Source organism: Sphaeramia orbicularis, chromosome 15, assembly GCF_902148855.1.
Source record: "Sphaeramia orbicularis chromosome 15, fSphaOr1.1, whole genome shotgun sequence".
NCBI lineage: Eukaryota > Metazoa > Chordata > Actinopteri > Kurtiformes > Apogonidae > Sphaeramia > Sphaeramia orbicularis.
The window spans coordinates 27,741,824-27,764,786 of NC_043971.1; the positions used below are offsets into that span (position 1 = coordinate 27,741,824).

The 22,963-nt window shown below is 39.8% G+C and overlaps 2 protein-coding genes across 2 annotated transcripts; both read right to left on the reverse strand.

The window, feature by feature from the left end:
* Window positions 1-646: 646 nt before the first annotated feature.
* Window positions 647-5,474, reverse strand: myoz1a (myozenin 1a). The gene is made up of 6 exons (XM_030155240.1): window positions 5,267-5,474; window positions 3,551-3,637; window positions 2,897-3,084; window positions 2,451-2,724; window positions 1,568-1,736; window positions 647-1,490 (listed from the first exon to the last, which is right to left on the reverse strand). The coding sequence occupies exons 2-6, from the start codon at window positions 3,633-3,635 to the stop codon at window positions 1,256-1,258; spliced, it is 951 nt and encodes a 316-aa protein (XP_030011100.1). The 5' UTR covers window positions 3,636-3,637; window positions 5,267-5,474; the 3' UTR covers window positions 647-1,255.
* Window positions 5,475-8,169: 2,695 nt separating this feature from the next.
* synpo2la (synaptopodin 2-like a) lies at window positions 8,170-19,197 on the reverse strand. Its single transcript, XM_030155209.1, has 4 exons — window positions 18,822-19,197; window positions 15,669-15,820; window positions 14,714-15,432; window positions 8,170-12,784 (listed from the first exon to the last, which is right to left on the reverse strand). The coding sequence occupies exons 1-4, from the start codon at window positions 18,921-18,923 to the stop codon at window positions 10,047-10,049; spliced, it is 3,711 nt and encodes a 1,236-aa protein (XP_030011069.1). The 5' UTR covers window positions 18,924-19,197; the 3' UTR covers window positions 8,170-10,046.
* Window positions 19,198-22,963: the final 3,766 nt, after the last annotated feature.

Below are 22,963 nucleotides of genomic sequence, written 5' to 3' on the forward strand. Positions count from 1 at the left end.
ATTCTGCTGCTATAAACACTGTAATTTCCCTAAGGTGGGATCAGTAAAGTCACATTTTATCTTATCTCTCTTATCTTATCTTATTTCCTTTTGAATGCATGCACTTTAATCGGTTCCTGGATATTGTGACAGTGTCTCCCCTAACTATCCAAGATGAGATAAACCTTACTGATCCCCAGTCAGGGAAATTCAGCTGGTCACAGCAACTGAGTAAGATTACATGTGGGTAGCCTTTTATTAATTTTAGCAGTTTACCAAGAGCGGCAGAGCGACTCTTCAGTGCATTATTGTCCCCAAATGTGTGGGAGTAGCTTAACCCAGAAAATTTCAAGAAAACTTAATTGTTCAGAATGAATGATGACCTTAATGTGGTGGAGGAAGTATGCAGAATTAATTCCATGCAGTTAAAGCAAGTAAAAGCTATGCATTCAAAACTTGTAAATGTGCTGGAGTAGTATATGTAGCTAAAGTACATTCTTAAAATGTAGTACCATTTCATTTTGCACACTGTGTAGCCTGCTATCACAGTGCAGGAAGCACAGGTTAAACTGCCACACACTTAATTTTACACTCGGTTCACCAAACATTGTTAACATGACAATATTAACATGTGTTTTTGTAATTAATGAGAATTACCACACACACATAAGGTTCTCCCACAACATTTTAATCACTCTACAAGAGGATTGAAAGGGATTACTGAGAAACTGTGGATGATACAGTGTATTGATCAGTGACTGACTCTATGCATGCGCCCTGAATTAAGCAGGTTTTGTATGGTTTCCATGTAGCTCATAAAAGGGTCAGATCAACCTAAACAACAAAAACAACCAAAAAGGCAATGAAAAAAAAGATCTTGGCAGCCAAAGCACAAGAGTATTTAGAACAAGTTGACATAAGGACAGCATGCACAAAAGTTAACATAGCAAAATCCATCTTACAAACATTTTTCATTCTTTCCACATGAACAAAATCTGGAACTTCTCACCAAAGACAACAGTTTTACTGACAGAGTGTTTAGACTTTATGAACTTAACAGATGCGTCATCTCTCCATTGTTTCATCACATTATGCAACCAAATACAGAGAAATATAATCCTTTCATGTATACTTCCAGTTATCCTCACTGAGAGACTCCATTCATCTGCGTAACAGTTAATTGTAAGCTCATCTATTATGCGTGTGCATGCTGACATGTATGTGTGCATGCTTGCATCAGTGCATGTGTGTATGTGCATCTATATCACTTTTTATTTTACAGCTCATCTGTCTCGCCATCGAAGGGCACAACATCCGTCTCCATGTGAATGGTGCTGGGCTCACTGCTGCCCACCCAGCCAATGGGAGTGCGGTTGAAAGAGGGTCTGCAGCCAATGTCAGCTTGGTACACCACTGCAGGTTCAGGCTCCTGTTTGGTCGCCTCTGTGTCTGGCAGCTGGAATTTCAGGAACTGATTGGCCTTCTCGAACCCACCATAGGGCATGGCAGACCTGGCAAAGCAAGAAAGAAGAGATTTTTCCCCTGTTGTGTCACAAAGGGATGGCAATGACAGATTTGGGGGTAGTACCTGTTGAAGCACTTGTATGTGGGGATAGGCTTCCTCTCAACAGGGCCTGGCATTGAACTTTTCAGCGTGGAGAGAAGACCTTCATCACCTTTCATGGCCTTCTCCCATGGTGACACATATGTCTTAACAACAACCAGATGTTTCTTGGTTGGATCATCTTTTCCACCACCTTCAGAGATAAGTCATAATACATATAGTAAGACACACTGTTTCCTGAACCTCCATAGCTTTATTACGTAATAAACTGCTCCCATACTACAGACTATAAAAAAATATTTTTATTGATAGCAAATTTCAAAACATCACCATAAGTACACACACCACGCATTTACAGTTTTCATACATATCTACATATATTTATATTACATTAGGAGACAACATCAAATGTAGTATATATACTATAGGTTCGTCTTTGATGTGATGAATCTGCACAAAAATACCCATAAAGTTGAAAAACACAACTGAACTGACACCCTAATGTGTAATGCAATTTTTGTTTTATTCAAACAGAAAATTATAATTGAAAAAATGGAAAGTATTGAAGTCTAGGTATTGGTATCTGACTTGTGATTGCAAGTTTTTGAGTACCACTTTATATCAAGGTAAACAGATTCATGATTTGCTAGTTTCTTATTCAATTACATTTAGCATCCTTTGTTATTATTATTGGTTGTAATACAGTATTTAATGCCTTATTCTGCAGGACCATCTCCTACAACTTCTAATCTTTTAATTAACATTATTCCCTCAACAACCAATTAACAACTATCTCTTGATAGTTCGGAGGGAAGTTGTTTGCTTGAGAATTCAAACCTCAGTATGGGCTTTGTAAAGTGCTATTCAGTTTTATCTACACCACATTTCCAAGTAAAAGGATACCAACCTTTGAGTGGAGTCCACTCAGTAGTTCCTTCTACACCTCCACCTTTGCTGTGTTCTCCTGCTCCTCCTCCTGCACCTCCCACACCTCCTGCTCCTCCAACTCCTATTCCTTTGCTCCCGGGTTTTGGAGGAGGCACAGGGGGCCCCCCTCCGATGATCTGCAACCCTCCAAAACCAATGTGTCCAGTCTCTTTGCCAACAAGATGTCCAGAAGCATTAATCATCTGCCCTCCCATCCGACCCCCCAGAGATGGAACAAACTTCTGGAGGTCATCCTGAATGAAACGTTATGAGGAAACAAAATAAAAATGAAAAGGTATCTGACCTGCACAACCTGTTTATTTAAGGTTTTACAAAATGATAGGAGTTTCCCTTCAATACTTTCAAATGAATCTTCTTTCTTTCTTTCTTTCTTTCTTTCTTTCTTTCTTTCTTTCTTTCACTTACCATTGAGTCACTGGTGAAGACATCGGGGTTGTTTTCATAGATGAACTTCTCCACTCTCTGCTGCCTCATCTTGAACATCTTGGAGCCTCGGTTCTTCAACAGGGAAAGTTCCTCCAGCATGATGTCCTTGGGAGTCCTGATCTTTGTTCCCAGGTCAAACTCAGATGCTTCTGGCTCTGACTCATACTCTGGTGAAGACGAAGCAAAATAATAATTAAAAAAAATATATATTTTTTTTTTACATTTTCTGATAATTGATTTAAGACACCATATATATATATATATATATATATATATATATAATCTTTATCCCTCTTTAGTTAAGGGATATGAAATGGTAAATAATGTGGCTAGACATCAGCATTTTACAGCTCTTGCCACTTTAATTTAAAACTGACCATAGATGGTAAAACAACAAAATATTACACCTATATTTCATTATATTTGATTAAGAATTTTAGATTTTTGCAGTTTATACTATTAACAAACTGCCAGACTTACCTCCAGTTACCCTGTAAGACTAGTACCCCATCCATATCACCTATCATCCTTCCATTTACAGTATGTATACGGTGTTTATGGTGCAGGCAGCGTTTGCATATCCAGAACATATGGAAACTGCTTTCACTTGACATCGAATAATGTCAATCTTACCATCCTGACAGATATGTGAGAAGTCAGTGATGATCTTGGAGGGCTTTTTCCGTTTGGCTAGGGGGGCAGGTTTTCCCAGAGGCATGACTGGAGAGAACAGCAAATGGTAGTAAGGTGTTAGGGGTAAAAACATAATGGTTCGTTAAATTATTTTGAGATCTGCACATGAAACTTCAGAATATATTTCACAGATCTCCTTGCTGTGAAGAAAGCAGTCTTCATCTTTAGGCTAGATTTTGAAAATGAACCTGAAGAAACAATCAATTTGCCGCAACTATAAAGACACCAGCTTCAGGAGTTTTTCTTAATGCATTTTCTGATTTTAAAGATTATTTCAAAAAACCTTGAGGGGACATTAAATTAGCACACCATAAGTTTGGTTTAATGCAGTGATCTTTGCAATAAAATTACATTTTTAGTTTCAGTGTTGTCAATAAAATATCAGTGAAAAACGTTTTGCTTTTTTATTGTGTCCATAAACAATCATCTTTTTTACAATTACTTTTCACTCGTCACTTGCAAACATGACAGACAGAATAAGCTCTACTCATTTTTCAAGTTCAAGGGTGATGTCAGTGGCCTCAGATTCTCCACATTCCCCAGTGAAACAGATGACCTGCCCAAAGGAAACATATAGCTCACTTTGCATTTCAGTTTTGTTTGGGAACATTATATGTGCTCCACACATTACACAGTGAACATAAACAGAAGCACATTGTGATTCACACAGAGATTAGTGAGCAGTTCTTTCTGCTGCTCTATGAGTGCAGGCCGCGGGATCATAAAATAGAATATGGCATTACTCGTATCATCTGATCATATTCCCCAATCTGCAGCCTGCATGGGAGACTGTGGGAGGGGAAAGTGGGATCCGTCCAGACTTCACTCACAGCGGGGACATATTACCGTTAATAACAACATTCCTCATAACCTGTGGTGCCTTGTCAGATTATATACATCTTACAAGGCAATGTTCTCTATTCTCACATAATTTCAAGCATTAGAACTTTCTTTAAGGCCCCTTCAAGCGGGAAAACATCAAATCACTTGCTGTAACTTTACCCACAGCTGCTATTTTTAAAACTCAATTCCAGCCAAGACATTTTAGCCACAAGTAATGGCGTCACTGGACTATCAAATGGGCTTGACACAACTCATAAGGACACAGTGAACACCTCCAGAAAACAATTCTGAGGGAATGTTTGAAGCTTGCTCAAAATACATGTGAGAATGAGAGGAGTTGTTGCCAGAGTTTTAAACGGGAGGACTTTGGACACCGTTTCTACTGCTACAAAATAATTCTACGCTTAGGGACCCCTTGTGCTCAGGTTTTCAACCCCTCCCCCCAAGTCAGGGTTTGGTAGCAGCATATAAAATCTCAACAGAGAAGGATGGTCAGCACATTCAGCCATTCCTTTGGACATTTTAAGACTTAAGAAGAAAACTTAAAAGCAGCAAGCTGACACTAGAATTACTGACATATTCGGCATTTTATATTCAAATAATCAATTAGGAAGTCAAATAAATCTTGTCTCTTGAGTTACTGAGGTTCCTCTGTGTTTTCAAGAACCACTGTACTTATACAGCTTGTGATTCCAACATGTTGCACATCAATATTCCCACTCCTCTTCTCTTGCTGCAGTCAGTCTTCAGTTAAATCCATGCATCTGGTTGGTTAGTAGAATAAAACACATGATGGGATGCACATCCACTCACCGGGTTTTTGTTGTAATCCTGGGAGGAGAGACAGCTATAAATACCAAACAGAGAAGAGGAGACCAAAGGCTCAATGCTGGTGATCTCGATCACAAGTTTACAAATCCCTCAGTGCCTCTGACCCTACGTATGGCTGGACCCAGGTCCCGGGAAGTGCAAAACCCACTCTACACTCAGATGGCAGATCTTCCAGAGGGTTGGGGGTGTGGGTGGCAGCAGCGTTGATGTCAAGACGGGAGGTGGAGGAGGAGGAGGAGGAGGAGGAGGAGGAGGAGGAGGAGGAGGTTAGGAGTATGAATAGGGTTTGGTCGAGTAATTAAGGAGGGGGGAGAAATCTCTCTTGGCCAACTGAAAGTGCTGATGGGGATATAAAGGGAACAAAATCATTCTCACAGATGGCTGAGAGGCCTATATTTAGTTGCAAAGAACCAGGAGGACATAACCAAGGGGCAACTCAGTTATAAGATAACCTCAAAGGACTCCAGGGTGTTTGGGGTACATGCTCAGAGAGACAGAGGGCGACTGGAGTAAGTTTGGGTTTAAGGTTAAACATATATAAGTGCACCATGGCTGTGTCAGTTAGTGTTTCAAAGTGAGAGAAACACTTAGCTCCTTCATCTCCTGCACAACTTTAACCTGATTACTGTCACGTTTTCACTGTCTGCAAAGCTTCCTCTAACTGGATATGATGGATATGAAGAGACAGAGCTGTCAGAAAGTATAGGTCTGTATGCAGATGCTTATATGGCTTAATCTGCATGTGAATTTACAGCACAGAGAACACTAGTCCCTTAATACCCATTATGTTGAAAATGAAAGTAGTTAAATTCTGGTCACTTAGGGAATATCCACAAACTGTCTGCATGAATGGCTTAGTCTCTTACGAGTTCATCAATGTATGTATGATATGAATGTACTGTATATATGATGATAGGTCCTCTCAACGTGTCCTGAAAAATCACTGGATTAATGAATTAATTATAATCCATGTCATCAAATGATCATAGTAAGCAAGTTACATTTTTAAAAACTGACATTTGGATCCAACATGTGATGATAGTGGCATCTCTCAACTTGTGTCTTCTTCATCTCAACTTTTGGTTACTTCATAATACTTTTAGTCTGTTTTCAAAGATAGAACTGGTAGAATTGTTGAATTTCAGTCCAGAAAATGGGCGTTGACTTAAAAAGAAAAATATGAAAATATTGCCATTAATGCCTAATACAAACAATAATATATTAAAAAGGTTGGAATTAGAGTGAAAAATCATCAAAATCGAATTATTTGTAATATCTATATTGTTCTTGAAGTCTGTATTTGTCACAAAGATAATATACAGTGATTTCATAATGAACAAATGGTGAAACTACTTTGTGTGTGTATATATTTTTTTTTCTTTTTTTTTTCTTTTTCCATACATCTTAAAATAGAAACAGTCCCCGTTTTTATGTTTGTTCTTTTTAAGCAGTTAAAGTTGCAGCAGTGGGATGCCAAAAGTCATTTTTACTATATAGTCCACTGTTTATGCATTAACTGGCCTATATATAGGCACCCTGTGCCTATAGAGTGTAATGTGTGGTGCAACAAAACACCCTTCTGATTGCACGCTCACCAGTCTTACAGTACAGCAGATGAAGGTCAAAAGTAACTCTACAGCACCACCTAAAGCCAAGCAGGGATTTGGATAAGAAAACAGTGCACAATGAATATAATATTGCCAAATTTCGATGCTTTAATGTGCTTCATCTCAGCACCAGCAAGAGCTGAAAAAATTAATGTGTAACTTTTCAGAATTAAAAGGTTAATTTACACCAACATTATTAGAACACAATCTTGATAAATATAGTGTAACTGGGACGCAATATGTAATAGCTGAACATGTTCAAAGGTGATTACTGATGTGTAAAAACAGGAAAAAAAGTAGAATACATCTGAAAACAACGTTGTTCTGATTTCATGTGCAACAGTGTCCCAGGGGTGTGGAGCTGCAGTCAGGAAACAGACCAGGTCACTGTCATTGTTAAAAAATGAAAACCATTTATTACATCATTTATAGGCCAACACATTTAGACTCCAAATAGTCTTTAATAGGGAATGAAATTCAAAGTGATAGTTCTTGTTTTAACATTCTCAAGTTTGGTGTATTGTGTCCTTACCTGTTTCCTAACAACAAACAACAGCAACAAATGTAAACTCACATGAGACAACTAATCAGAAAGTTTCACGGAAGAGTTGACTGAGATGCATTTGATATAATTTTATTGAGTGATTATGGGAAAGTTGTGGTGGAGTTGTGATTCAGGAAGAGAACCTCTTCATGGCAAATTTTACTTGCCAACATTGGGAGAGAAGACAGAAACGAGCTGTAAAAAAAAAACCCTGTGGTTTAGTAATTGATTGTGGGGGGAGGCTCTGACTATTGCTGCTTTATTTTGGTGTCCGTGTATGACAAAAATACAGGAATCAATCGTATCTCTTAAATTATCCTCTGAACTTCTAAATTCAGAATTTGCCTTGAGAGCATTAGCTTTATAATTATGGTAATCCAATGTTGAATACTTGCTGCTCATGGTCCATGGATTTTTTGTCTTGAATAGGTGAACAGACAAAGGTATGCTGTGGTAAACATGACCACCCAGTATGCTTCTATACTTAGTTTACTGGAGTGTGTGAAAACATGCAATACATTATTTTTACCCTTATAGCGTACTCTTAATGTACTTTTACTATACCTAATATACAGTAGTAGTAAAACTTAATAGCAAAACTGAAAGTGTACCACTTAAATTTGTGACATTTGAAGCATGCAGGCACTGAATGTTGAAGGAAAAACAGCAGATCACATAATCAGCAACAGGGGGCAGTGTCAAATCAGACATGTCAGACAACTGGAAGGCTTTCATGTCTAACTTTATTCCTCCATATGTATCTTGACTCTTGGTCAGTATAAATATCCCTACTCAACAATAATAACAAACATTTTCACATATATTATTTAATCCAACTACATTCAGACACAGGTATGTATCATATTTTTACACCTCAGCATAACTACTACATCAACAGCTTTTTTTGCAACCATCACAATATAAACCCAAGACAAAACCTTTAGAGTAATAATACTTTAAAAATGTTAAGAAATAACAAAAATATCCACTCATTCCCACTTGTCTTCAAAAAAAAAAAAAAAAAAAAATCCACACTTAAAAAGCATTCATTTCTTCTTTGTCAGGTCTGACATCATTAACATACCCAGTCTTTCTAAGTTTACATCTATCAAATTAAGTATATTATTAACTTTAGGCTTTAATTAGTTCTTTTGAGAGATACCAGCTGCACTTGTATGCTTCCTCTCAAATGTCAGGTCCCAAACTTTCATGGTCACTCTCCTTTAATTCTTAGGGATTTTAGCTATACCTAAGTCTCCGTTTTGTGGCATACTTCTGTTCAGCATTAATATTCTGTTAGTAGCCAGTTGAGACCTCATTCCCTGATCCCTGCCCATCCTGTCTATAACTCCCTCTACAGCTATTCTCACATCTTTAACCTTTTTACAAATGCTAGTATCTCTCAGTCAGTCAACTTTCCTTCCCACCATGCCAAGTAAAATCACAATAAAAACAAAACAAAACAAAAAAAAAAACACATTTCTGTATCTTTGTTATTTGTTTAATAAAAGTTAACACATGTTACATATATCGACCACACTGATACTAAGGCTCTGATGTGCCTAAGTGTCAAGAGGAAGCTGTGATATCCAGTGACAAGTGTACATTTAGTGACAGCCCGGGCACTTGTTGAATGTGACCCATGCTAAAAAGATAGCATTTCTCACTGGCTATAGTGAGCTGTGGTATTTAGCACAACCTCACTTTAAAGGAGCAGACAAGGTCTTCTTTAAAGCTACAGTTCCTTGGTGAGTTGATTAGTGTAAAAACAATGTACAGTTTTCAGATGGTCATGCATCACTGACACCACAGGAATAGTGGAGTTGATCATCATGGGTGAAATACGCTATTCAAAGTGGATAAAAATACAACATATAATGCACATCATGTAGTGAGACTGATACTAGATTACAAAATTACAGGTGAAGCGGTTAAGCTTTCTATATTTGCCTTATGATCATCCCCCAGTAACATACTAAAACATACATCTTTGGTGATTTATTCCCACAGTTACAACTGCAACTATTAATTTTAATGATCTTTCAGACATTTCAAGTTTCAAAGAATAATTCAGTACAGGCTCTGTTTCGATAGTATTTCTGCTAAATCAGTAGAAAGAGATCTCCAGAAGCCTTACACAAACCTCCCCCAGGACAGGCATTTGGTAGACTATACAGCTGTACACAGATGTGACAGTATTCCCCATTTTTTATTATCATTCAGTTACATGTCTGAATAGAAGTATCGGCAAAAACATTGGCAATTTGTCATTCACACTCAGTCATCAATCAGATAAACATAACCTTATAATTTAAGATGATCTGTGAATGAAATTAATTCATGTAAGGCTATCAGCTATAAGTTTAAAGCTGTCAATTAATTCGGTGGTAATTTTTACATTGATCACAAGTTTAGAAGTTAAAATATCCACAAATACTGAAAAAGTCCCATAAAGCAAACATGTTTTTAATGTGAAATCAGTGAATGTTGGATACTTTTTCATTAAATAATGAAATGATTATTGTCTGAACAAAAAATCCTTTTCTATTGGCTTACTGACTGATGAAAATTGATGAATGTCCATTTGTGACAGGGGCGGACTTTCAGCAGTTCACATTGCTCCTGGCCTCCAGACACGAGGCTGAACACCTCCCTTGGTGGCAACAAAACGTGGCTTGGGTGCCTGAACGGTATTTGATTTAAGTGGGGGCAATGAGGCGAGGATACTCAGCTCCGGGGCGCTCTGGAACTGCTTGGCTCCCTGGAGCCCAGTGGTGTATGATACTGGAGTATAAGGTGTGGGAACTGCAGGCGGCACAGAGTTGGGAATAGGAGTAGCAGAGAATTTTGGGAGGCTGGGAAGACCAGGTAGTTGGGAGGGAGGTAAAGCTGGAGTAGGGACATTGACTGTTACTGGGGCTAGGTTAGAGGATAAAGGACCAGGAGGTGGGGAGGTCATACCAGAGTGAGTTAAACGTTCTCCAAGTGTTGTAGCTGAACGTGGTGCAATGACTTTTGGTGTCAGAGTAGGAGCTGACATGGGTGTGGGAGTGGAGAATCGCTTGATCTCGTACACACGGGCTGTTTTAAGAGGAATCTGCTTTGGTGTGGTTAATGAACTGCCAACCATCGCGTGGTCACCTTGCTGCCTCTGAGCCTGGTAGGATGGCATGGCTGAGAGATTTGCAACACTGCCTCCATAGTTGAACATGGCAGAGTTGAGCTGGTACGGCTGCCTTCTCAAAAAATCCAAAGCTTTGATGCCTTCTCTTTGGGTGCTTCTAAATCTGTTGTCAGCCTTGGTATCTCTCTGTGGTCCTGTGGGAATAGAGGGCCCCATGAGTGGATTGTACCCAATTGGTGGGGGGGCACGAACATTTGGGGAGTATTTGAACTGTGAGGGATGGCCAGCATTGTTAGAGTCAAGCCCTTGACTGTGAGCAGATAATTCTTGCTGATAGGGTGTCTCAGGTGGGGTGTCTACCACATACATACCCATACGACTTTGCCTCTTGGCAAATAGCTGAGCCCCTTTTCCCTCTGCCTGAAGAATCAATGGGGTCTCATGGATCACTCTTGGCTTGGGTGCCACTGGAGGAGGCCTTCCCATGCCAACTTCGCCACTCCTCTCTTCCTCTGCATCACCATAGTAAACTTCAGTGGTTTCATCATATCTTTGTCTAGCAGACCTGTCATCAAGGTTCTGCACCATAGACAACAATTCAGGATTGGGAGAATTTTTCTTAACATCTGGCACATTGAACATTGGCCTGGGTTTCCCACCACGTCGTCGTGCCTCAAGTAAGATTCCTGTGCGATTTGTTGATCCAGGAACAGGGGTTGGTGCAACAGTTTCTTGCTGAGACACCACTGACACTGGAACCACAGGAGCTACAGGAGGTTCTGGAGCTACAACAGTAACTGGAGCCACTGGAACGACTGGAACGACTGGAGCCACTGGAGCCACCGGAGCCACTGGAACAACTGGAGCCACCGGAGCCACTGGAACGACTGGTGTCACTGGGGCTACAGAGAACTGAACATGGGGAGCCTGAGATACTGGCACTTGTACTGCAGGCACTGATGCACCTGGAACAGGTGGTGCAAGTGAAGTTTGAGATACAGGAGGAAGAGGTGCAGGAGCCATTGGGGGTTGTGGAGGCATTGTAGGTGTAGACATTGAGGCTACTGTGGCATATGGAGCCTGATGGACCATAGTTATTGGAGGGACTGTGTGCATTGTTTCTGCAGCAGTAGAGTAGCCAGAAGGCAAAGAGGTAACAGGAGCTGGGTGTGTCTGGGCTAAAGGACCTCTCATTACCTGTGGGGAGAATCCTGGTGGAGGAACAGTGGGCAAGTGTGGAGGTACTGATGCAGCATTAATATTTAGTTCTGAGGCAGTAGAGAATGGTGATGACACAACAGCTGTTGAAGCAGGACGCTGGGCTGTCTTTGTGACATTTGGACGGAACGTTACAGGGGCAGTTGCAGCTCGGATGCTGATGAAACCAGGTGTGAAGGGACGTGCAGTTCTGTTTAGCACATTACTGGCTGGTAGGTCTGGCAACGGTGTCTCCGTTGGTGGTGAAGGACTGCTAAGAACAGTCACTGGAGCAGTAGCAGGTTTTGGCATCGTAGGTGGAGGTGACATAATCATATTGGTCAGTTCCCCACTTGAAACACCATGGACTGCAGTAGAACCTAAAACAGAAGCTTGTGTAAGCACAGACTGTGGCTCTTGCTGTAAGACCAAAAGACCAGGTGGTATCATCTGTTGAGGCTGAAGATTTGTTTGTGTCTGGGGTTGTATTTCTGCACGTAACTGATGCATTTCAGTCTGCTCCTGGACTTGTGACTGTTGAGATGCCTGCTGTTGCTGCTGTTGCTGCTGTGCTGCCTCCACTTTTTTGGCATGCTCTGCGGCTCTCTTCCTCTGCTGTTCAAACAACTGAGCACCCTTTCCTGCTGTATTACTCAGTCCTGGGCTTGGAGCATCCTCTGCCCCATCCCCACGACCTTCTGTACCAGCTGTTGCCCTTTTCTCAAGCATTTCAATATAGTCACTATCCCAAGTTGGGTCTGGAACTGAGGAGAAAGCGTCATCATCAAACTCTGACTCACTGCCAGGGAACACTCCATCTTCTTCCTGTGAGTCCAGACACTGATCCTCATCCACACTGCCAAAACTTGTTAAGGTGTACTTTTTGGAGCGCTGTCGCCTCTTTTTGAACATTAGCACCCCTTTAGAGTGAGGGTTAGGAGCATCAGTCAGCAGGGATGCAATTGTTCGACACTTGCTTTTGGCTTCTTTTACATGCTTATCTTGCTGTGTTTCCCCTCGGTTCAGTTCTGCAGGGTGTAAAAGCCATAGCTATTAAAAACACAATAGATCTAGAAACCAAAAACACTGTTATTATGATTACTCCATAGCGGCTATAAGTATTATAACGTTTATGTTACATTAAATACAACATGACACAATTAGAGGAAGTAAAAATCCTTAGAAATAAATGTTTTCACTGCTTACTTAGCTTTTGTGTGCTGTTGTGTAGTGAGAAATGGACATATTTAACCTTTAAACCAGCAAGAGACTCTGACATGAGCACCTAAACCCATGTTGACCACCATGTCTTTAACAGGCATCCGTCTCTTATCCTGCAGCAGGAGTCCATCCGGAAAAATTCCAGGCAAGCTTGAGGCTTCTCGCATTAGCTTGGTGAAGGATAAATTTGCACATTAATAGTCTTATGCTTTGTAATGTCTAACTTAACCGAATACATTTCCAAGCTTGTGGAAAGTCACAGGTTGTAGGTGACTAGAAGGAGAACTTCAAAGGGTAGCCACTACATATCCTCTAACTTGTTATGGTATTAAGCTTATTATCATAGGTAACCTAATTCCATGTCCTTAAAAAGCACAAGTATGTGAAGGGAGTTCTTAATTTGTCTAGGACAGTGTCCTTAATTAGTACATTAGCCTGTTGAAAATGAACGCAGTTATTGCAAGGAGGATTTATAACTGTAAGTTCTTAAGACAACCCTGACTTCAAATAGCTCAACTCTGGCCTTTCCTCCGGACTTATTATGGTCAATGAGCAGATGAGAAGGTATTGGAAATGTCAGTATATGTCTTCTCTATCTTTTATGTCACTATATTCACTGTTGTATGTGCTGTACCAAACTGTTTACATGTCTTGTAACATAAGTTCATTTATAGATGCTGATCTTTGACTTGCCACGTAATAATTTCAGTCTATGTGAAAGAATTAAGTTTAGAGGAACATTTCAGAATTTGTTTTTACCTGAGGCATAGAAGATAAAAAATGCAAATGAAAGAGCGGCAAAACTAAAAGCAGAGAGAAAGGATAATGAGACCAAAGGAAGGGTAAAATGAGAGCGACCCTGCATTGCGACTTGATACCTAAAAGCAGCTGTAGATGCTTTTCCAAACTGCTAAATTGAACACTGGTGTTACTGCACACAGAAGTGAAAGTAAATATAGAAAACTGTACCTGTCATGCTCTGTTTAACATACTTAGCTGAGGCTGTCATCCATTCACATTGGACTACTTATGATAAAGAAAGATGCGAGCTGATAACGTTTGACTGGATTATATGATTAGGACATAATGATCTGGAGTCATAACAAATTTAGGACATTGTACTTAAACACTGTATGGGAAATATTGTTTGGGTTTTGAGAGATGGAGTTTTAAGGGGCACTGAAAATCTTTAAACCAAATTTAGCATTTCTGTATGTTGGTTATAACTATTTACACACTTACAATGACACATGCTTGTCTATTTACAATTAAGTTTATTGTGCAGTGACCTATACCCCTAAAAAAATTAAGATTTTATAGGTATAATGGTCTACATCATTTTCAAGGGAGACTTAAGGTAGCTACTCTTCTGTTTAACAGGAATTAATGACATTCATTGTAGATAACTTCCTTATAATATTATCATATCACTGACAAAAACTTCCTCTGGTTATGTTATCACTTTCACTTCAGACCTACTATACTGTGTTGTACAGTACATAAGATGTAAAGGTGTTACACAGTGACATAAAATCCTAAAAGAAACTCTATCTGAAGTCAGAATTACAAGGAAAAGTATTGTCCATAAAATAGCAACCAAGTATTTGCAACTGCATATTGTATAAAGATTCACAAATATTTTATAGCATATGCAATGGCTAATATATCATATATTGCTAATATCACTTTATCAGGAACTAATCTGTCAATGTAGTTTTTGGTCCTGTCATACTTACTGGCTTGCTTGGCCTTTTCCATGTAGGTTGTTGTGAGCTCCTCATCAACGGGGTTGCTCACAGGCCCGACCATAGGCACCAGCTGGCTGCGAGAGCTCAACATCAAGGCCTCTTTGGCTCTTTCAGGGGACACCAGTGGCACCTTTGATGGCTCCAGGAAACCACTGTCCTCTTCCTGTGCTACATCCCGAGGCCCCTGGTCATCTGCTGAGGAGATGATGGAGGAGGTCTCAGTGGAGGTCTGTGAGGACCACATTCCTGGACCAGGAGGCTGATAAATAACCTCCCTGCGTGCCACCCCTGGTAGGCCCCCTGTTCCGCCCCCACTGCCTCCACGTCCATCTAATAAGGGGGGATAAACATGGGCATCTGGAGCACTGTCGTAGCCACTCATTTCTGACGTCTCTCCACCTTCAGGAGATGCTCGTCCCACTGGTTTTGCAGGAGTGGAGTTGCTGGGGCTGCGGCGTTTCTGTCTGCGCTGCCTCTCGTAGCCGGCCACATCTGCATCACTGTCAGTCTCACCATAGTAGGCCTCGCTCCCTGGTGGGGATGTTAGTCCACTGGTTAAGGAAGACCGACTACGGTGGACCTCACGGACTGGAGCATGTTGAGGCTGGCTGGGTGACATGGCACGTAGAGCGGCTCGGTACTCTTTGTCTATGCGAGGTGATGGGGCACGGGTCACAAGAACCACAGACTGGAAACCAGCAGGCGCTCTGCAAACAAACACAGGCTTTTACACACTGATGAGACCTAAAGAGTAAAATCAAATGTGTTATTGCAGAGTAATTTCCAAAAATATGGATGCAATTTATTATTTTTATTAAGAATATAATGTAATAGTCTCATTCACACACTGAGGTGTGTGGGTTTTGTGTCTGCATTCAGTATCTGGACATAAAACAGTTTCCTTTCCTCTGTTTCACTAGGTATAGGTATGTGTTTCTCTCACCTTTTGACTCGGATATGAAGTGTCCCTGGGGAGCTGTCGATGAGGTTCATGGCCTGTGCGTGGGATAACGTCCCACATGGCTGTTCGTTTATGGACACCAGCTCATCAGATTCTCGCAGCCCAGCCCTGCATGCTTTGCTGCGTTTACGAACCTGCGCAAGCAAATCAAGAGCCACATAATCACACACAGATGTATGTTTTTTAATTTCGAGATTTATGGGTCAAATTATGGCATTATTCCGACCATTTTTAATCAATCAATCAATCAATCAATCACATATTTGTTTTTAATATATTTAAGTGCGTCTTAAATTAAGTTACTTATTTAAGATAGTTAAGCTAACCAGTCAAGCTAATTGCTAATTTTACCTGCAAAGTGCTTCAGTGAGGTTTCCACACTGTGTTGTCTGTGTATTGCCATATTTAAGGATTGTGACATTTGTTTCAATATGTTATTTTGCTTTGGTTGGGTGAGTGAATAACAGAGAAACATGGATTCTGAGCTGCAGAGATATTTTGTGGTCAGCCTTCAGGACTGAAGAAGTAAAAAATGAAAACCAGCACAGCAGTTTCGCTATCATGTCTGAATTTTTAGTGATTTGGTGATTGACACAAAGCAGGTCTTGTCCTGACAGTTAGATCTTGCTTCACACACATGCCACATATTGCAGCTCAAGTGGAGCACTCTCACACACTTTAACAGGCAAATGCCAGCCAACAACCATCTTCATTTGGTGTTTGCTATTTGTGCCTCAGGTCTGTCAGGACTGTGGCATCATGCCTACTCAATATTACTTTAGATCTATGCAAGTTATTTCAACATGTGTGCCGTAATAAATATACAGAAACAATGAATGCAATGCTGATTGCATTCTACAAGGGCACTGTCATGTATTGAAAGCATACTATATATTAGAATTCAAAGATAAAGAGTTGACCTAATTAGTTTTCTTTCTAGCTATTCTGGTTTGGCTGTAATGAAATCTCAGGTCTCCATTTCACTAAGCCTTTCAAAGTGTCCTGGGCCTGCTTGTGGTAGAGGATGTCAAGTTATTCATTCACTTAGCAGCCATGGGGTTCCAAGCCATGACAGTTAAATGCCCTTTAAATGTCCACACACACATCATCGACAACATAAACAGAAATACACTTATACTCATATAAATAAACACACAAACACACACATAAAGGACATCCAGTGCCTCCCTAACATTGACACAACAGCTCTTTCAGTGAAGCCCCAAAGTGCTCCACCTGTTAGGGATGGGACTGTATGAAACCTGACATGATTACTCCTCTCTGGCCTCAGGGGTGAAGGAGCATGCAGTTTTGGATGTTCAGACAGATACAGCTGTCCGCTGACATAAAGGTAATTTGTTGTCCTGTTGGCTCTCATGTATACATTCTGCACCAAGGCATCTTCATGTTGACTTTACAATATGGAAAGCACCATTATTAATGTAGTGACCTCAAAGGTAAAGCACAACACTCCCCAATAGTAACACAGAACAAGGACTCAGCCACCATGGACTGAAATACAGATGGAGTCTCTAAACCTCTACATACATGCTTTTTTGAGTTCCATTATAAATCTTACTGCCTTACTGACATTTCCCCCAGCACTATCATGGCATTTTTGGTTTTAAGTAAAATGCCTTTACAAATAGTTACTTAGATGGGTACCATAAGACCATAATGCCCCAGCTTTGGTTTGGACTGAAGGCCTTTAAGTGCTATCTTTACCACAAGCTATTTCCTGCCTGGATTTCTTTCTTAGTAACATCTTGGTAACATCAGTTTATAGTTTATGTCCGGACTGAGCAGGTGTGCAGTGAAGGTTTCCATTGCACGTGAACCTACAGGAAAAAATGTATACGTATGTCTCTGAGCAGCAAGATACAGAGTTGTGCCTGCACTAAAATAGTGTATGAGGAACATTTTTGAATGCTGAGCTGAAATGCACACCTTGGCTGACCTGATGACCTGCTGCTTCTGAGCCAAATATAGCCAACTGGAAAAGTACTTTTGCTCAATCAACACTTTTAAATTCTTTTTGAATATACTTATTTCTGTGCATGTTTGTATAAATGGCAAAGGCTTTGCAGTTGTATTAAAATCTACGTGATCCTATCATGAAATAGGATCTCTCTATAAAATAGATTTCCAGAGAAAAGCCTGGCTAAACAAGCCTGGGCCTATGATTTTTTAAGGCCTTTTGGCTGTCACATCCACTTTTACTCGATGAAGAGCAGAATTCCAAAGCCTAAAGTGGACACCAAGTTCTTTTCAATGAACAATTTGCTCAGTGGGAGTAAATTGAGCTGAGACAATCTGCACATGACTTTCTTTCTTTCTTTCTTTCTTTCTTTCTTTCTTTCTTTCTTTCTTTCTTTCTTTCTTTCTTTCTTTCTTTCTGTTTTTTGTTTTTTGTTTTATTCAGTGTGTAGTTTGAATTGTAGACATTTCATACAAACTAAATACAATAGAGGTGGTCAGAGGTATTCATTCATTATATAAATATGAATGTCTGTTGTGGACTACAGTGAATTCAGGCATTGAACTAATTCAGCCATGTGGCATGTTGTTACCACAGTACTTCCTTATTTCATTGTTTCATTGTATTCATTTATATTTAATGCACTATGAGTCATGTAGGATCATCTTATCCATCATGGTTAAATGGATCCTAAGATCCTCTCAGTGATGAAAAACAACCTGTAGCTATAAAACCACAAATTCAAAATTATTTTGCCAAACCAGATCAGTTTATTTATATACTAATCTAATTATGGATGACCTTTTCTATATTTTATAAATTGCCCCACATTTCAATCTGAACTTAATGTTTAAAGTTCACCCAATCAATCATCAGTCTGCTTCTGCATGAAGACTGTTCTTAAACAAGATGATGACTCATAATCAGGCTCCAAACCAACCTGCATGGCAGCCAATATTCCATTTCAACTTTGTTCACAGCTCCTTAAATCTCCACCTATTATATATCGGCTGATGTTTCACTTCTTCGTGGTGTTAGGGTTAGAGACATATTGAACAACCTGTTCAATCTAACATTCAGTTTCCATGCAGAAAGTCTTCAAAGGACTCACTGACTTAGCATTTCCTTCTGTCTGTTCTGCAGTGTGACTGTCTTACCTTTGCCACCTGGAGTGGCTTCTGATGTTCAGCCCCTCCCTGGAGACGAAAGCCCCATGGTGCTCCACCTGACAAAGTAATTATCACTTCCTCTGCAACCATTGTTCTGCTGTTTTTCTTTCTCTGTCTCTCTTTCTTTCTTTTCTTTTTTCTTTTTTTTTTTTTTTTTTTAGCTTTTCCTCTTTCTTTCTTGCTGCTCCTCTTTTTGCTTTCCTTGCGTCTGGGGGCCCTCAATGTGTTGGCCCCATGGTCGTTGGTCAGGGCCCCCTCAGAGAGCTCTGACCTGGTTTATGCCTGCCACACTGTCCGGGCACTGACTTCTGTCTGAGTCCAGCGTCAAGGCCAACGCTCACACCTGAACACACACACTTCTGTGTGCCCACCCATACGCGAAGAGGAAAGGGAGGGAGAAAGAGAGAGAAATATGATGGGAGGGGGTCTGCGTCTGCTTACACTGAGGAATGCCTGCCCCAAATGAGAGAGGGGAGGGACCAGTGAAACACTTGTCCTGTCACTCAGACCTATGCCACTGGGTTTCTGATATCCCATCCAAAAATAGGATACCACGTCCACCGCTGCTCCTCTGCAGACCAGGGGAACACTAACATTCAGAACGTCCAAATGGCACAGTTTCAGATCTGTCTCTACAGAGTGGAGGTCATCAGTAACCTTTAAGAGAATTATAGCCCATTCCTTCAAACTCACATAAACCTGTCATTATTGCCATCCCAGCCTCCATTTGATTCATTTTATTTCACCACAGTTCTGTTCAGTTCAATTTTATTTCATTGTGCCAAATGACAACATGTAAACCATGTCAAGGTACTTAATGCTATGACATCCAAACCTTATAGTACTGTTATATGTACACAGTAAGATAAGAGTAGGACTGAAATGACTAAGACTGGGTGAAATGTGTATTCTTGTCAATATATTAGTGTTTATTTCCAGTTTTTGAGGCTGCTGCATCCTGCCATCTCTTGTGGTCGTGGAGACATTCTGTCCTGTCATCACAGAGCTTTTAGGATAAATACTTATGAAAGCTCTTGATGAGTTGCCTGCATAGCTACACTGAAATGTGTCCTGAGTTAGAATTCCACTGTGTTCACAGAATGACTAATGCCTCACAACAAAGACTCAGAATTCATTTATACGCTGATATGTGGATTTAAACTGTCCATGTATACAGACACTTATTAGACTGTATATGGAATAATGTAGGGTTCTCTCTGAGGGTCTCTTTGGCAACAAATCAAAGTAATCTGGATGCACCAGTACATATATTGTATTTACCTCTAAGTCTAAGTATCTGTCACAGTTAGACCCCACCTTTTTCTCACACTGAGCCAAACTATTTGGCAGCTGGAAAGAGTCAGAGTGTGAACAAAAACATTTTACACGCAGACACAGTAGCATGGTTAGGGTCATATTCAGATAGATTTAAACATGTCATTATTTCCAACTTTAGAAAGAAAAATCTGAGTAATAATAAGGAACTTACAGTGATAGCAAAAATAGCACTACAGCAGCAACGGCAAACAAATTAAATCATTTCTGGAATATATCACCTGAAATCAAATGCAATAGATGTTTGAGTACAGAAGCTGAATGGAATGATGAAGTGATTCATTGGATTCATGTGTAACTTTGTCGTTTGTGATCAGTTACAGAAACTTTTAAATTAAATTTTACTCTAGTCTTGCAGACAAAGGTAATTCAAGGAGTAGAGGTTTTGATAAAAGACATAATATGCTTTATTTTTTATGCACTATCAACAAGTATTACTGTACATAATTTACTGATTTTGTGATTAGGTGTGAAATATATCTCTAATGCACACAGTGTTTTCTGGGCACCTACAGAGGACATAAACCTGCTCTAACTATGTTGTATTTTAGTATGAGGCATTGACAGGCTGATGATCCCCTTGCTAGAAAGGCAATGCTGCTATTATCAATGTTGCAGGAGGATACCAATGATATCTGCTCCCTTTGGCAGCCTGGCTCTGCAGCTGTCTCCAGACCTCAGGATAGCAACCAAGATCAGTGCTGGGTCACACACGCTCACAAACGTTTCAGTCGCTTTCTGAAGACAGTATCAGACAGAACAATGCAATGAAAACAAGTGCTCTTTGATACAGACTGAATGTGGTTAAGTCAGATCTGTGCTACAGCTGTAAAGTGTAAAATATGTGTCTGAAAAACCATTGTGTGTTCAGTTCAGCTCGGTTGTGGCAACTACATCCTCTAGTGGTCAAAAGTATTGCCTCCTGGAGATGATATTTTAGTCCATGATGGAACAGTGATCCTAAATTATCCTGGCACTGTGCATTCAGACAAAATCCAAATTCTATATTATTGTACAAGCAGAATTTACAGTGTTTGAACATTTAACCAGGCTTTATTTTTTAGAGTATTTGATATCAGTTTATTTTTAGTTTGATGAATTCATAAGTAGTTTTAGTTTTATCTTCAGTAATTGACTAGATTTAGCTTGGTTTTTATTTTGTTCTTCTGTTTGTATGAGAGAATACATGATATCAAAAATTAAATGTAAAATTATTGTTTATCAGAGGCTCCACATTGTACAAAGTTATATATTACTGTAAATCATGAATCATCTACATCTACATTACTTCACATTTTTAGTTTGTGTGCAGAATTCAGGCATTTTTTTTTTTAGTTTGCATTGTTTTTTAATTTTTTGTTTTAGGTTTATATTTTAGTTTTCATTAACTGTAACACCTTGGCTGCAGAGAATTGTGGAATTACTGATTAGCAATTGAAGAAAAAAACATCTGCCCCACAAAGAATGTAAAAAGGTCAAAATCCATATGGAATAGAATGTGACATTTATGCTTTCCCCATGTGGCTCCAATATATTTGTACTGTTTTTAATCCATATGCTCATTGTGCTGTGGTGACAAATTGAACTGGAGGATTAAAACGGCATACAGACTGTAGAGAAGAGACACGAGAGACTTGTTAAGTACTTTGTGTCCTCTTATATTACCTTTTACCTGTTCCTCTACCCTTTAAAATATGTGTAATCTTTAGGCATTTTCTTTCTCTCTCATGTCTTTCTTTCTTTTTATTATTATTATAATTATTTGAATATGATTGTTGAGCAGCAGTTGGCATACACCTATCACCCTTTAACATATTCTCTGGTGCCAACATGGCTACCACTGCCAGGTGTCTCACAGTTGAGGTGAAAATGAAACCACGTTTATGCTAATGAACAACACAGTGTAACCTGACCATTTAAAGCACACACAAAGGCACCAGGATCCTCTATGTTGACATCAGTGCAATGAGAAAACATCCAAATAATGTGTATGTATGTAGCAGTGTTATGTGTTAAATTTATGTGAAAAAAGTGAGCTATGTGCTTTTATTTTATAAAAGATGATGAGTTATATTCATGTAAGCTTTAATTTGTCCACACAAACACTTTTTTGAAACATTTTGAAAAGATCCATGTAAACAAAAATATTGTTATTATTACATAATTAGATATTAGTGCATATGTACTTTCTTACCAATAACAACATAAGATTGATATTATTCCAATGTTATGGGTCATTGTCACATTTACGGTTATTGATTCTATTTCGAAGGATTTTCACTGGTTGTTACTAGAGTTAATACATAGATATGACTTTGGTGATTACATTAGTGGATTATTACCAATCTTGTTAAAACTGAGCAGTAATTTGAAGCACTACTATCCTGCGTTTTGCATAGTCACACACATACACACACACCTTTGATTAAGAATGATGGTGGGGTCATATCTTTCCCTTCTGCTGCCATTTAAATGGCACAACATCTGTGGGTTACATTTCATCCCAAAAGTTACAAACCCTCGCTGTCACAATTAGCATCGTCCTTTTCCTTCTGCCTGGATGAAATACAAATGGGCCCCTGGGTCTCTGGACCTGTCTGTCTGCCTCTGCCTCACTCTGTACCTCTAGCCTAGAGCATGATTTCCCCTCTGCACCGCGAACTTCTGACCTGGGTTTGTGACAGACTGCTGCTCCTTTCTCATCTCTCCCAGGACTCCTGCTGTCGTGGGAGAGATGAGTCCTGTGTCATCTGCCTCACGACACAGAGGCGGCATCGTGCCAGGTGGCCCCTCAT

Coding starts and splice junctions, on each gene's coding strand:
- myoz1a (XM_030155240.1), bottom strand. CDS start 3,635: ATGCCTCTGGGAAAACCTGCCCCCCTAGCCAAACGGAAAAAGCCCTCC. Junction 3,085..3,550: donor CTCACATATCTGTCAGGATG/GTAAGATTGACA, acceptor CGTCTTCACCAG/AGTATGAGTCAGAGCCAGAA. Junction 1,737..2,450: donor TGAGTGGACTCCACTCAAAG/GTTGGTATCCTT, acceptor TTATCTCTGAAG/GTGGTGGAAAAGATGATCCA.
- synpo2la (XM_030155209.1), bottom strand. CDS start 18,923: ATGGTTGCAGAGGAAGTGATAATTACTTTGTCAGGTGGAGCACCATGG. Junction 15,821..18,821: donor AGCCACTCCAGGTGGCAAAG/GTAAGACAGTCA, acceptor TTGCTTGCGCAG/GTTCGTAAACGCAGCAAAGC. Junction 15,433..15,668: donor CTTCATATCCGAGTCAAAAG/GTGAGAGAAACA, acceptor GTTTGTTTGCAG/AGCGCCTGCTGGTTTCCAGT.